The sequence below is a fragment of the Neltuma alba genome, unplaced genomic scaffold, assembly GCF_004799145.2.
Source record: "Neltuma alba isolate B1F8T4 unplaced genomic scaffold, ASM479914v2 tig00012576_pilon, whole genome shotgun sequence".
Lineage (NCBI taxonomy): Eukaryota > Viridiplantae > Streptophyta > Magnoliopsida > Fabales > Fabaceae > Neltuma > Neltuma alba.
In genome coordinates this window covers 455,771-472,530 of record NW_021637028.1, presented here as the reverse complement: position 1 = coordinate 472,530, position 16,760 = coordinate 455,771, and the positions used below count along the sequence as shown (strand labels likewise).

At 34.3% G+C, this 16,760-nt stretch overlaps 1 protein-coding gene across 1 annotated transcript; it reads right to left on the bottom strand.

Moving 5' to 3' along the window:
- Nucleotides 1-737: 737 nt before the first annotated feature.
- Nucleotides 738-7,465, bottom strand: LOC114728822 (vacuole membrane protein KMS1-like). The gene is made up of 8 exons (XM_028915777.1): nt 7,167-7,465; nt 4,690-4,901; nt 4,329-4,407; nt 3,784-4,083; nt 2,769-2,917; nt 1,877-1,993; nt 1,389-1,571; nt 738-1,098 (listed from the first exon to the last, which is right to left on the bottom strand). Exons 1-8 carry the CDS (start codon nt 7,240-7,242, stop codon nt 919-921), a joined length of 1,296 nt encoding a protein of 431 aa, XP_028771610.1. The 5' UTR covers nt 7,243-7,465; the 3' UTR covers nt 738-918.
- Between the last annotated feature and the right edge of the window lie 9,295 nt (nt 7,466-16,760).

The window sequence follows — 16,760 nt, the reverse complement described above, 5'->3', positions numbered from 1 at the left end:
TTTGCTAAGAAACGGGGTAGTGATTGAGTTTGACCGGGCAAAGCTAGGTTTGTTGCAAATAATTAAAACCTATTGACCCGTCAACGGCATCATTGTTTTGGAGCAGACGTTTCATTTTCATAAAAGCCTTTTAGTATTTCTGCCCTTGTGGCTCACACGCTAAAGAGTGAGAATATTCTATTCAACTATAAGTTTAAGGCTGGAGAAATATTTGGGAACTTTTGTACATGTTGAAAAAGAGGCCTTGCCCCCACCTATGTGTATTAGTGAAAGTGGATATGTTGGACTATATTACTAAATGATGTAATATCAAACTGTTAATACTTTTTTTTCCCCAAGAAATAAAAAAGAGTAGTACAATTATCCATTGCAATGTCAAGTTTCTACATATAAATAGGACAATTTATCGGCCTTGAAAGTTGAAATAGACAAAAAAATTTTACAATTTATCAAATATAAATAATGTTGATAATAAAAGCTCTCGTCAAATTATTAATTTTACGAAACGCAAGCTGCGTGGCATGATGCATTTGATAAAATTGCCCTCGGGAGTGAAAAGAAGAAAAGAAAATGGCTCCAAAATAAATTAGAAATCTGCAACAATCCCGTATCTTTGGTGCTTACCAAAAAAATTTTCAGGTCCCAGATGTCACATTAAAAATTTGTGTATCATTTCAAAAGAATAGGAAGACTCCCATAGTACAATCGTAGCAATAGCTAATGAAACCAATGCCTGGTTAATGTGGTTTACAACTTGAGGATTAATTAGCCGCAAATCAAGTTTCAATGCCCCTGCCAGTCACAGGAAATCGAGAAGGGGGAAAGAAGAACCCAATGACGGGTAGAGGAAATAGAGATTTACACAATAGATAAAAGAAGAAAAAGAGAAAAAGGAGGATTTTCAAGCGAAAAGGTATTTTATTGCACATCTGAATCGGTGGGTGCAGATTTGTCTATGAAGTCATGCAGCTCTCGGTCCTGCTGTTTCTTCAGGTGACCCTGGGCAGTTGAATTCACTATCTTGATAAAGAAGTTCAAAAGCATCAGCCACACGAGAGTGTTCCAGATCGAAGCAAACGATAAATCCCACTTTCCCCCCTGAATGTAAAGAGATAAGCCGAAGAGGGGGAAAAAAAAGGAAATAAGAATATGTGCAATAAACCAACATGAAGACATTAAAGTTGTCGTACACAGCTGCATGATGTTCATGGGCTAGACAGGAATATGAAACATTTTGGACAATAATGCCCTTGTGAAAGGGATATTTATATTTGCAATGACAGAACTTCCACTTGTCAACATAAGAAGAATTTATATTTTATGCAAACAGAGCCTACAAGCTTATTGGACTTTAGCCCAACCTAGCTCACAAAAAGATCTATGGGTACCTGGATTTTCTGAGGAGAAACTTGATGGGGTGCCTTCATATACTTTTCTCTGACTGCCTTGAGCTTTGAAATCACATCAGGCAGGATAGAAGCAAAACCAGGAATATGGCTTACAACCCAGATGAACTCATTCTCTATCCAATCAAGAAGTTGATTATTGCAGATTAAGATGATAAATACTGTCTGCACAATAAGAATATAATTTAGAGTCAGTCAAAATCCCCCCCGTTCTTCAGAATCTTTTCATTCGCCTTATACAATATGAAATATTCATACCAAGAAAAGAAAAATGAAAATTTTGAACCTCCAGAAAGTGGGATATATGGATTAACACTTGAGAACAGTTAAGCAGGCTTCTTTTTTTTTCCCGGTTGAATACTAGTGCAAGAGATCTAGAGTTCCCTCTATAGCCGATCATCATTTGATTTGTTACAAGTAGAGCAAAAGTAATACTGAGCAGCGTATGAAAAACTAAAATTTAAACATACCTGTATATGAGTTTTGACAAGTGCCTTTCCAATCAAGGTTGGAAGAAAGAATTTCCAAAAAGGAATCCCAAATTGTCCACACATGATGCCGGCAAGGTCAAATAGAGGATTTGGCACCTGAAATTAAAAAAATAAAAATAAAAATAATAAAAATAAAGAACTAAGGCAGCTCACGTGCTGAACTAAGAAATCATCCACTCTAGCAACTTGATGTGTTAAAACGAGGGTTGGGGTCAACGCTCATTTACCAATTACACAGTTATGCATTATAAAAGTGCACACTTACCAGCTTAATTTGATTAATAAGCTGATTAACAAGGAAAATTTGATTTCAACGGGCCAAAAATATGTTTTCTATGGCAACCAAAACAATAATTCAATGAATATGATGCAATCTTTAATAAGATGAATCATTGAAGATGAAAATGTCCAAAGGCCTAAAGCCAAAATTAAGGGATCTTAACAGGAAAGCACAGTAAATTGACTCAATAAAGTTTTCAACTAATAAGCTTAAGTTAATCATTCTCTAATTAAGGGAAAGTCAAAGAATATCCCACTTATATATGAGCATAGACCACCATTATTTCCCATATCTCAATTACGGTAAAAAGAAACTTATAAAAATAGTGGTTTGTCAAGGAAGACTAAAAATTCCGGTCAGAAAAAAAAAAAAAAAAAACGTCAATAAAAATCATGAACTGTTAGATGGTGGAACACACACAGCAGTCCAGAGTCCCAATGTTCATAAACATAATAATAATAACAATAATAATAATAAAAGGCAACTAGTGTTAAAGAAGTTAGCAACACACAGAAATTCCACCTATAGAAGAAGTAACAAGTTGTACAGACAAAGGTTGAACTGGTAATGTAGGACAAAGTCCATACTAACCGAAGCAAGCACCAAAATGGTAAGGAAGTTCAGATGTTGGGAGTGTGAAAGGAGCCAACGCTTCATTTGATTTAAGTAAGTGGCCATAATCCCTTTATTTTCAGTATCCAGCTCTTCCATGGCGTCCAAGGCCCTTCCAGACTCACGTGCTACAGGAATATGATTGTTAGAATCATGCACAAACAAATTCCAAAAACAAAGAACCAAATGACTAGAAAAAGGGCCAAAAATACATTAAAAGGGCAAAACAAAGCATTTGTATCGGAATGGAAAAGGAGAAAACTAAAGATGATAAAATAAAGTGGTCAAGCACATGGCCAAAACAATATCTTCGACGACAATAGTGAAAGACCATAATATGAGATTAAAGTCAAATGGTATATGAACTGATCTGAAGAACAAAGCAAGAGATGGACGTGGATTCCAACCCACAGCTGTTATCCATAAAATGGAGGAGACATGGGCTTGCTTATAATTATTGTCATATCCAATAACTTTCAAACATTAAAACGCAGATGTCCTATTAACTCTGTCCGATCATGAAGAAATCTCTATACAGCGTGAGGGAAACAAATTTCCATAAGCTACAAAAGATAAGACTTATTTGAAATGTATAATTGCACAGGAAAGATGACCACAAGGTCAGAAAAATACACAGTAGCAGAAGCTGGGGTTAAGCTTTAGTTTAGATAAGCTTAAGGGTAGTAGGGCCTACGACAATCTCAAATTACAAATTATATAAAATTGTTATATATATTTTAGCTATAGCGAAGGCCTTACCACAGTTAAAAATAATTTACATATATATTTTTAAATTCTAACAAAGCCTTGCCCCGTTCTCCTCTTCCTAGTAAAAGCAACAAAAGAGCAGCAAAATTTTGAAAGCTTCATATCATCCTACTGAAGTAATCTTTACAAGCTAGATGAAAATAACATTATTTCAACGGTAAGCATATTGTTTTTAAATAGTATTGAATTATTAAATTAAGAGAATGACTAAGATAACAACACATACCTGCCCTTGAGATAAAGTAAGGAGGAAGTTCCCCTATAGCTGTTCCAGCACCCCAAAGAATAGCCTCCATCTGGACTTGAGGCAGAATCCTGCTAAGCGGAACCCGTGAACCATGTACTGTTTGGAACAATGGTGGCCCGTAGTCGGAGCAGTCTTTGTCAAGCCAAGAAGGACCTCTTTTCAATTGTATTGTATCATATGGAGCACTTTTCAAATCAACTCGGCCACATTGCATTGCTTTAATTGTGAAAAATGCTATGTGAGGACCCAGATATAAGACAAAAGTGTGTAAACCAGATCCTGAGCCAATGGAAAAATACGTACATATATAAGAAGATAATTTACCAAAATAGAAAAAGGAAGCAGAAGGTAAAAGACCGAACATGATTGTGGCTTACAAGGATTGGTAAATCCTTAAAAGTATGGTCACACATTTTACACAAGTGCCTCTTTAAAGTGAAGATCACAAACCAACGGTGTCTAACAATCAAGAAAACACAAAGGTACAAAGATAAATTATCTTCTTGCATGCATCTTTTACTTACCAAGGCCAATGGAAGATGCAACACCAAGGGCTATCCACCACAATCCGAATTGGAAATAATTATGAAGCTCCTCAATATGCTGCAAGATCACAAGTTATTGTAGTCGAAGTATTTAAACAACATCGTGAAAGATTTAAAATAAATACTATAAAGGTAGAATACAGTAACAAGACGATATATATGGATATAGATTTTGTCATCATCATCATTGACATTTAACAGAAACATTGATCCCACATATTACTATTTGAGGCTGTTGTAGAGGGATTTTAGTCTAAGTTCACCTTCCAAAAGTGTATATAGCGTGAAATTGCCAACCAAGCCCACTACGAAGGTTAGAAAATAGAATATAAGATAATACCTTTTCATGAGGACCATCAATGGTCATCAGCACTATGCCAAAAGCTCCTACAAAAGCACTGAACAGCAAAAGCCACCCACCTTTTGCCAACAAATATAATATTGTCTTCTTCATAAAATCAATAACAGCTAATGTGAAGAATTTTAATGTTTTGAAGGGTTGTGTGGTTAGTGTCAAAATTTCTAATTCCTGTTGATGCTTCTCACGGAGCCCTGCAAAACAAGGAAATTTTAGCAATTAATTCCAAATATTACGGATGCAGATTGAGTCACAACTAATTGTATTGACGAGAAAGATTTATCGCAAATTCCAACATAAAAGGCCATCTCAACTTTGACAATGAAGTACAAGATTCCAATAACTGTGAAAGTGTGACAGAGCAACTGCTTCACTAACAACCTGTCTTCATTCCCTAAGGCTAAGCTGACTTACTATATACATTTAAATTGTTTTTTGTTTTTTATGTGCATCGTGATAACAAAGAAGATAACTCAGACCAACCAACATTCAACTCTAGACCCATCACACATTTGGCTGCCAAGAATTTGCAAGTAACTCCTGTTATACATCTTAAAGATAATTCAGGCCAATTGAAACAATTAGAAACCAAAGCAATTGAGAAGAAGCCCGCAAGGAATACCCTGATCTTATGCAATTCAACTTGTTCTGGCATGGAGAAATTTCTGACGTTATTTAATGATGATAATTAATTAGGTTTTCTTCCTTACAAAACATTTGATGCATTTTTTAATGAAACAAGAAAAGTGGGCGATTTGCTAATTACTAGTCTAATTGCTATTATTTCATAGGAAGCAGGTATAAAAAGGGAAGAGAAGAGAGAAGAGAAAGAAATAGGAGACGGAGAGAAAGAAACTAGGAAGACAAATATCAAACTGAATCATCTGCATAAGCAACAATAACAACAGCATCTAATCAAGTCCTAGGCCCCTTATTTATATCAATCTAACTGCTAAATCATAACTGTCACAACTAACTAAATAACTCCTACTCCCTGTTATATTTATCTAACACAAACACAGAGCACTTGATTTGAATATCTGATACTGATACTAATCTAAATCACATCCCTTCCCTAGGCCAATTCCTTCTCCCTTCCAAGCCACCCAAATAGCTTGAACCCAGAACAAAAATCCAGGATAACAAGTTTTCAATCTATGAAATACAATGATGACTTGTGATTCTGAGTGAAAGCAAGCAATTCAGCCATTGAGTTGTTAATTCATACATATCAAATCTAAAACCCTTATCAAGAATTCTAACCCTTCAGAATACCAGCTGTAATTAATAAATTGGTGATTGATAAGACCCTATCACTTATTGCCGCCAAAACTCACAGAAGCAGATATGAAAGCGTGGCAAAATGGCAGAAAAGGTGGAACTACTGGTCTAGAAGGAAATATAAGGGTGAGGACCATAGGAGACAGAAAAGCGGGGAGTAAAGCTGGGTAGTCATGCTGACAAAGGTAAGGGAAACAGTCAGAAATTTGGGAGTGGGTGTATATAGAGAGGAGTTTGGAAGGACGAAAGGGGGAAGAAGGACCTCAAGTCAGGATTAGGCATTGGAGTGGAGGGAGCCAACCCTCTCGAATGATTGGCAATCCTGTTATCTTCTATGTTATTTGTAGTGTCATTGTGTGTGGTTTGTATCTTTGCTCTTCTTAACTGTAATCATTTTCCTTCCTTTACAGTGTCATTTGTAGGTAATCTTCTTTGTACCAGTGTAGCGTATTGCATCTAAAGTAATGTATTTTAGCTTAAATTTTCATCTGTGTGTAAATCTGTTCTTTAGATAACCGAAGGTGGTCCGATCTGGAAATATTTCTTGAGGGGCCTATCAGCATTCAGTGATTTAGATTTTAGAATCCCAAACAAATTCAAATCCAAGACTCCCTCAGAAGACAGATAGCTAAGCATCGAGGAGTTCTAAGATGCCAAGACAGCAAATAAAAACCTTTCGAGATATCCAAGTCAACTGACTCTTTTGCACATGTCACTCTAAGTAGTCCCCCATCACATTACAAAATCCCTCCAGGGACTTAGACCGATGTTGATCACCCATTCCACTTGACCATAAAAGTAAGACGCTTGCATATCTGATTTCTAAGAAATGTGATGAACTGAGGCACTGAAACCCCCTTCGACCACAATACTTTGATTTGGCAAAACCACACCCCACACATACTCTAACAAGTCCCAACCCAGACACCGGTCTCTCACGTTCTACAAAGGTCCGAACTTTGGACCCTGCGATTTCATACGAAACATCCGAAACCCACACACTATTTCTAATCTAAAAATTCTCCCCCAAAAAGAGTATAATTAAAATCATCAAACAATACACAAACGGGAATAAACGTGAAAGTAATTATTTCAAAAGCACACTTTTCAACGTCAAAATTTAGAGAAGAATATGATTACGAGAATAGTATATATTGAACTGAAATCAAACAACTTGCCTGAGATCGACATGTCAGTGCTTTCCGAAGAAGACGAAGAAGAAGAAGAAACTGCGTTAGTTCCCGACCCCCTCATCGCTCTCACATACGAAGAATCCCTTTTAGTTTTTTTTGGAACCTCTAGCTATCTGCGTTGCGTCTTGTGACTTCACAATACGGCAACAGCCAACAAATGATTCAGAAATGAGAATAAATGAATTCTCTAAAACTAAAGACCCATGTTTTCGAAGTTTGGTTTTTCGAATGGTTTCGCCCAATTTTGCAGATCTAAAACTACAAAATCAGAGCTCCGTTTGAAGCGTTCGCTCACTTCCGCGGGGTTCCCACGCCGCTACCCAATTCCCATCTGAGAATTATATAGTTGGCTCGTTTCTTTCTCCTGAGTAATAACAATGATTATGATAATACTATTCGGTTAATAATTTCTGGGATCATAATCCAGAGCAACAGTTTTCTTGGGTAAGTAAATCTAAAATAATATCAATATCAATATAAAATTTGAAATAGTCGAAAATGTAAAATTATAGTAATACTCATCAATAATCAATATCAACATTAAATTATTAATATCATTCTTTTACAAAATTGAAGTTTTCTTTATTTCCCTCTTTTTTTCCAACAATTTATTTCCCTCTTACAGCAACTCTAGTTGTATGACTCATTTTAATTTTATATCATTGATCATTTCATTAAAAAGTATTAAATTATTAATGTACTTAGTATTTTGGGAAAATAATTTATGCTAAAAATAATGCCAACATCAATATTAATATAAAATAGGGTTAATTAAAAGGCGTACTTGTCCTTAAATTACATTCGTTGTGGTCGGTAGGGTTAGAATGTTTGGTCGGACGTTAGCCAAATACCAATAGGTCTCGTCTCAAATAGAGGCATGAAACGGGAGTCTTTTTTGTTTTTTTGCCCCCATGGATAATACATGAGCCTAACTTTTTTTTTTTTTGGCAGAAGACGTGAGCCTAAACTTATAGGTTTTTTGACATTAGCCTTAAAAATACCTGACATGATCTGAAGTCTGTTTTTAAAAATCTGCTTAAAACGTAGATCTTTAAATGAGTTTAGAAATCTATACGTCTAAGGTTGTATATAAATATATAATCCTTTAATTATTTAAATAAATATAATTTAAATTTACAATAGAATAACAAAATTTCATTATATTTCATAAAAACTCAATATAATTACAAGTTTACAAGATTATAAATAGAATATTTTTTCACAATAGTAATGGAAACAATCATGAGAATTCATCATGATCACACTAATAATATAATACCACCTGTAGTCCTAATTATAAGAGTTAGTTGACTAATTTAAGGAGATTAATAAAATAAGTTAAGTTAGTTATTTATAATAAATAGGTGTTGTCTTTCCTAAAATATCCTTACTAATCAAATGTATTGGCTAGAACTACTATTATTAGAAAATCTACCTTGAAAAAAAACAAAAATATGAGAGCTAAAGCATATTAGGGTCTTATATTTAGAACCAAAATAAAAGTCAAACAAGGTATTATATTAAGAACTTGAGGTAGTATAATTTTTACTTCATTAGATGGCGCCTCCAAAACGAATCAAGCCATGAACATTAAGAGACACATGCAAAACCAATGGGAAACAAAATTTTGGCAAGTAATTTGGACTAATTTTTTCTTAGGGAAAATGACAAGAAAATGATTGTTGAAATTTGAAATAAAAAAATGAGCATGCAAATAACTGAAGTCACCAAATGGGCCTGAGGTATGAATTTGGGATTTTCAAATTTTGGTTAAAGACTAAAATGCCCTCAATTTTTTGGGGGGAAAAACATAGTCAAAATCGGATAGTTTTCAACGGAACTGCAACCAAGTTTCCAGGTCTCCACTCGCTGAAAATCGCATAGGGTTCTCCCAAGTCTCACATTGCGCTTGCTGAAACTGCGTAGGTTTCTCCCAAGTCTCACATTGCCATCATTGAGGATACTGTCAGTAAGGAATGTGCTTAGCGTCAATCTTCTTCTTTTCTATGGGGTCACAATGAAAAGCAATAAACCAATGACAAGCTTCAATCTTTAGAAGGAAGAGAGGGTGGCGAGAGAGGGGGGGAGAGCACCTATAAGGTCGTCACCGGTGGAGGAAGAAGCCAGTATTCGCTTTTGACCAAGGTAAGCCACCTAAATCTCTCCATCCCCTACTTCTCTTATTAGAGTGGTTTTATATGGGGAACACGGCGAATGTTGGTTCTAAAGTGGGGGGAAGCAATAGTAAAGGCTTAAAATAGAATCTGAAGGTATATTAAAACTTATAGCTATGTTAATCAATGCTTGGATTGCTCTGAATTGTGAAGTTGGAAGACTGGGTTTATGCTTGTGTGTGTCCGTATTATTCAAGTTGTTCCCTTCCTTTGAATCATAGTCACTACCTGACAGGATTTCCCTCTGATTGTTGTGCTACTGTAATGTTGCAAGATATAATGTGTGTGTTTGTTTATGATTTTGATATGGGTAAAGGACCAAGTTTTTTTTATTTCAGAAGAAGGTTTAATCGGTTATCATTTGGGGATTGTGTTTTTTGATGCTAAATGAATAAAGGATGTCTACAGATTCTAAAATCAATATTCTTGTTCAAGAGTTCTCAAAATTGTGAGAATGTGGTTATCTTTTCTATGGTATATCATCTTACAAGCATGTGCGTGTTCATTGCTATTAGGGTTGTTGATGATTGAGGTTGCAGGATTCAAGTTTTGGAAATTCAGAAGCTAACACGATGGTGTTCAGAGAATGTTTAATGAATCTGAATTATATGTTAGCATGTTCTGAAAGTGAAAATAATTTATAGATTATATATTACTGTTACTTGAAATATTTTCAAGGTTAAAAGCTGATTCTATACTTGTAAAATATTTGTATGTGTGTGAGTATATGGGTCATTGCTTGTGAATTGATGCTTGTGGAATTAAATTATTGTGACATAAAACTGATTTTCCTTTTTTTTTTAAAATCTTTTGGTTTGAGGATTAAAGAGCTAGAGATTAAAAATTGATTTGGACATAATGATTTATATCTCTAAGTGCTGAATTATGGTTGTGCTGTTTGAATCAGATTGTTTTATAGCTTGTGAGTTCAAAGTAGAAGCTGAAAAATCAGTTTCAAGTTACTGTTTGATGCCTTCTTTGACTAATTAATTGTTTATCTATCTAAAATATGCTTTAAGTGTAAACTGGAAATATCTTTTAGGTCATATAGTGTTGCTGTCTGAATATTTTGAAGATTAAAACTAATTTAAATACTCATCAAATGTGATAGATAAGCATATGTGTGCTGGGAAAATGACCAGAAAATAATTGTTGAAATTTAAAATGACAAAAAGAGCATGCAAATAACTGGAATCACCAAATAGGCCTAAAGTACGAATCTAGGATTTTCAAATTTTGGTTAAAGACTAAAATGCTCTCAATTTTTTTTATTGTATCCTCTCACTTTGGCTCTTCTATAGTTTAATGCTTACGCTTTAATATTCACATTTTCCCCTTTGCTCTTCATTTTCCCTCTACATGTTGAACGTGGACAGCCAAATGACAAAACCTCTAATTTCCCTCTCCATGTTGAACATTGGTAACCAAATTAAAGGAGGTGGTAATTGAAAAGAGAAAAGAACATTCGTAATACCTTGTATCCTTTCTAATTAAAAAAAAAAATCCTATGATCTATTCTGCTATCACATGAGTTTTTGCATTTTGGTTAGTCATCCTCAACTATTAGGTGAGGTCGCTGAAGTGGTGAGAAGCATCAACCGCATTGCTGTCGTGGAGGAAGTCGGTAAAGTAACTCAAACTGCGATAAATGGTAATATGCAGTTGTAATAACAATTGAGTGGTTGAGTTTTAATGGTTTGCTAATATTAGTATTCATTTGGGATAGATTTCGATCAATTTAAAGTGCGATTGATAGCAAAACCAAAACCTTCGGTAATATTATTGTAAAAATTTAACATTGGGTTTTGCTTCTTTAAAGTGTACTATAGTAATTATATAGGGGCAAATATTAAATTACGTTCAAAGATAATATATTAGAGTGTTTGTAGTTTGTTCTTAAAGTGTACCATGTTGTTGGTCTTTATTTTTTGCTTTGTTCTGATAATTCAGAAAGAAGTAATAACTTTCATTATGTGATCAGCAAATTTGTTTATTTAAGTAGTAACTAGTAGAGGTTGATTTTGTGGTTAAATAACAATAGTTGGGATGTGAATGACTATATTTGCATTGGTAATGACAACTTTTTTGAAAAATAAAGAAAGTTGACATGTTAAACTAACCAGATTTAGTTATTCATTGCGTACCATAATTGTTAAACTGAACATTTTGCATCTTGTTTTCATTAGCAAGCATCCTATGTATTTGTTGTAACCATATGCTTGTTGTAGAAGATGAGCCAAGTGAAGAAGTGAAGAATGGGTATGTGTTGTTTAAAAAAGAATTTCTTAAGGTGGGGAGAAAGTTTAAGAATATGTTCGAACAAGTAACAGAGGCAGCAAAGGCATGGAAGTAGCTGATACCAGAGGAGCAGAAGAAATGTAGTGATAAGGTTAAACAATCAAGAAAGGAGGGAACTAAGAAGAAGAGGAAGAAAAAAGTTTCTTTTAGCACTTGTGGTTCAGTTTGGCAATTTAAGTCATTAGTGGACTTTATAAATAATGATAAAAGTTTGAAAGTCAGGGTACAAAATTTAAGTCATAAGCAGAAGAAAGATGACTTTGAGTTCTTATTTATGTTGTACACACTTGAGAAGTTTTTTTAACTCCTACTTCGTAAACAACTGTGAGTGACAAACTAATAAGAGTTATGTGTTATACCATGAAGGGATTTCACCAATTTGATTGGGCTACCTACATTGTCAAGCACCCTCATGATCATGATGGACATAGGTCTAATTAGCAAGATGATGATGGAGATGAGTCAGGTCAGGAAGATGATGATGGAGATGACTCAAATAAGGGCGAAGAGATAGGTGTTGAAGTAGAAGGAGTAGAAAAAGGGAATATGGAATATGGATTCTCCCCTGCCCCTTTCCCTTATGGACAGGAGATTTCAACTCAGGAGATCGTGAAGGGAGATGAAATCAGCTATAAATTCTCCATGAATTCTAACAAAGCCAATTAAGAGGAGAAAGAAGACCATGGATGACAAGGATCAATTCTTCGAAGTAATTTCCCGCATGTGTTCAAGTAAGGAGGGTGACAAATAAGTACATAGACACTACCCATATAATGATATTCATCACAATTTTGTACTAATTAACTACATGCATAATGATATTAACAACATATTTTTAGGCCTTTGGTTAAAATCTTTGATGAAGATATCACTTGGGATCAACTAAGGACACTTGATGGAATTGAGAAAATAGGTAACTGGGTAAGTATAATATTTGTGATCAGGTGATTTAATTATTTAATTGATGCTATGTTTTAGGTTCATCAAAGCTATCATTTCTTTTCATACAACTGATGTCAATTGTATGCAAGACATTAATGGTTGATATGAACAAGGAAGGACAAGTGAAGCGGCACATTTTTTATGCTGACTTTATGGTAAGCTTGCTGATATGTCATTTTTTTGTGAATTGATATCGATAAATGACTAACATGTTCATGTTGTAGGCAATAATGGCTGCTAACCCAAATAGCTAAGATGCAACAAAACGAAAGAATCAATTTTTATCTAAAAATATAGGTTACAACATAGGAGAATGTAATTTGATCTTTAGACCCACACTTGTTAGCACTCACTAGTTATGTGTTGTGCTTGAGCCTAGCACAATAAATTTCTACATGCTGGACTCAATGAAGCCAAATTTAGAGGGTAAGAAGAAGAGCAAGAATAAGGGTGTAATTAATGATGACATGATGACCGTGGTCACTAATTGTATAAGGATAATGTAACTCATCTTGTTTGATTGACATTTCATTTACCTTTTATTTAGAAATGCAACTCTATATTATGTAGAGGAATAGATTTTATGACATTATTGCTATAGTTAAGCCTATTGCCACTAGGAAGAAGAAAATGAGTGATATTATTTGGGCTCCTGTTCCATAACAAAACAATCTGTGAGTGGTTTATGTTGTTGATATTATAACGTGTCAATGTAGCCCAACGTGTTTTTTTTATTCATTTACATCATTGGAATGTTTTCATGTATAGGCAAGACTGTGGTGTTCATGTACTAATATGATTAAGTAAATGAAAGCCTGATGACATACTTGACTATACGAATGAACAAGTAGCTGAATTTCAGTGAAACCTCATGTAGTGGCTAGTAAATCATGACCTCAATTCAATACGTGACGAAGCATTGAGCTTACTTTCATCAAATGAAGCCACCACACTAAGCAAAAGACAGCATCTATGATAGTAGTAAAGATTATGTAGATTAAGCATATAGTATTTGTGAAAGCAGTGTCCAGATATTGTCAAGATATTTGACTTATAGTTGTAGGTTGTAAGTTATAATATTTGTTGGCCTAATTTAAATCCTTTTTGGGATAATTTCACTAAACAAGTAATGGTAATTACAACATACATAATGAAAGTTGTTAGTTCCGTGATGGCATTTGTAATTCGATTATTTGTGCCACAAATTACATCTACTTTGACCCAACTTCACTACACAAGTAATAGGATTAACAACTTTCGTAATGAAAATTACCATCTTGCTACTACCATTTGTAACTTGTTTCTTTTAAACCCAAGTAACATTTTTGGAGCCAATTTCACTATCCTGGTAATGATAATGACAATATTTGTATTGTGAATTACAATTTTCGTAGTGAGAGTTACCATCTCGCTATTGCCATTTGCAACTCATTTCTTTCAAGTCCAAGTAACATTTTTGGAGCGAATTTCACTATCACAGTAATGATAATGACAATATTTGTAACGTAAACTACAACTTTCATAATGAGAGTTACCATCTTGTTATTGTCATTTACAACTCATTTCTTTCAAACCCAAGTAACGTGTTTTTGGAGCCAATTTCACTACCATGATAATGATAATGACAACATTTGTAATGTGAACTATAACTTTTATAATGAGAGTTACCATCTTGCTATTACCATTTACAACTCGTTTCTTTCAAACCCAAGTTGAAGCCAATTTCTCTACCTGGGTAATGATAATGACAACTTTCATAATGAGAGTTACCATCCCACTATTGTCATTTGAACCTCCTTTCTTTCAAAGCCAAGTAAGGTTTTTAGAGCCAATTTCACTACCATGATAATGATAATGACAACATTTACAACTTGAACTATAACTTTCGTAATGAAAGTTACCATCTTAGTATGACCATTTGCAACTCGTTTCTTTTAAATCCCAGAAATGTTTTTAGAGCCAATTTCACTACTTAGGTAATGATAATAACAACATTTGTAACATGAATTACAACTTTTGTAATGAGGGTTACCATTTCGCTATTACCATTTGCAACTCGTTTCTTTCAAACCCGAGTAACATTTTTTGAGCCAATTTCACTACCACGGTAATGATAATGATAATATTTGTAACGTGAATTACAACTTTTGTAATGAGAGTTATCATTTCGCTGTTGCCATTTGCAACTCGTTTCTTTCAAATCCAAGTAATATGTTTTTGGAGCCAATTTCACTACCTTGATAATGATAATGATAACATTTGTAACGTGAATTACAACTTTCATAATGAGAGTTACCATCTCGTCATTGCCATTTGCAACTCGTTTCTTTCAAACCCAAGTAACATGTTTTTGGAGCAAAATCATTACCCCGGTAATGGTAATAACAACATTTGTAATGTGAATTACAACTTTCGTAGTGAGAGTTATCATCTCACTATTGCTATTTGCAACTCGTTTCTTTCAAACGCAAATAATATGTTTTGGAGCCAATTTCACTACCCCAGTAATGATAATGACAACATTTGTAATGTGAATTATAATTTTTGTAATGAGAGTTACTATCTCGCTATTGTCATTTGCAACTCATTTCTTTCAAACCCAAGTAACATGTTTTTAAAGCGAATTTTATTATTCCAGTAATGATAATGACAACATTTGTAATGTGAATTATAACTTTTCTAATGAGAATTACCACTCCGCTATTGCCATTTGTAACTCGTTTATTTCAAACCCAAATAACATGGAGCCAATTTTACTACCTCGGTAATGACAATGACAACATTTATAATGTAAATAACAACATTTGTAATCAAATTAACCATTTCGGTCATGCCTATTGGCAACTTTCACCATCTTCCTTGGAAGAATTCAACAAATGGTAAAATGCATTAACAAAATAGCATATAAGTACACCAGAAGAACATTATAATATATTTACATTAACATTTAGACTTTACTACATGTGTAATGGAATTAATCACTAAAGTGACAATATTTACCAAAAACTAGTAGGCCTATGATAGAAGCTACATAACTTATATTCAAATGACAAGTTAACATTAAGATTAAACCACCATCTAATATTTTCTTGTCATTCAGATTACAAAACATATCCTACCCAGTTAATATCATTTACAAAAAGGATAACCTATTTATCAACCCTTCTCCCAAAAAAATTAAGAAGGGTTCAAAAGTCATTCCATTCACACTAAAAGATTACCCCTTAGGTATTGACATCAAACTTTAACTTGGATTTAGATTCTTGTGTGTTCTTCTTGTATGGCCAACTTGCTGGCATGCGCTATAATAGCACACTTTCTTGTTTTGAAACTATGACTCTTGCCTGTTTATCCTAGGCCTTCCAGGTGGTCAACTAGTTAAAGGTGGTGCCAAGAACACTTGACTTGCTATATCTTGCAGCTGATAGTTATTAAGATTTGGCATGTCAATTGTCACCACCAAAATCATGGTCCTATCATAAATTTTTTATTGGGACGTAATCTTGTAGCATTCCTCAATGAAATCATAGACATTGGAATTCAAAGCCTTGACAGCTGCACAAGCATGCGGGTATGGGATGCCTGACATTTACAAGTTGTACAGCTACATTTCACCTTTTCCAAGATCAACATGTATAGCTACTTTTACTGTATGAACACACACCCTCCCCCTTCCGTAAGGAACACTTAACATGCATGCACATCTCGCCACATTTTCCATCAACGTTGCATTTGTGTTTGGACCTATACCATTCTTTTATTTACTCATTGTCATACTTGCTGCATACATCTTCTTGGCCACTTTTTCATGATGCTCATGTATAAGTTGAGCAATATTATATCGTCTCTCCTTCAACATCCACGCGTTGAATGACTCCGCAAGGTTTGTTGTTATGTTGGCCCATCATTTAAAAGGGAACTTGCTTAAGACCCACTTGTGAATATCACCATGATTGACAAGCCATTGAATTAATTGGGAATTGAAATTTCTCATGTTATCCATTGCTTTATCAAACTCTGTGTCAAGCCTTGCACATGCAATAGCATCTAGGAATTACAGTCCATCCCCCTTTGTGTTACCACTTGTCTTCCTTTTTCCTCTATTTAACTTAATCATTTACACATTGAAATTCTCCTTAACATATCTATAACAGTACGCATGTCG

Coding starts and splice junctions, on each gene's coding strand:
- LOC114728822 (XM_028915777.1), bottom strand. CDS start 7,242: ATGAGGGGGTCGGGAACTAACGCAGTTTCTTCTTCTTCTTCGTCTTCT. Junction 4,408..4,689: donor TTGATGGTCCTCATGAAAAG/GTATTATCTTAT, acceptor GTGATCTTGCAG/CATATTGAGGAGCTTCATAA. Junction 1,099..1,388: donor TTTCTCCTCAGAAAATCCAG/GTACCCATAGAT, acceptor CTTTACATTCAG/GGGGGAAAGTGGGATTTATC.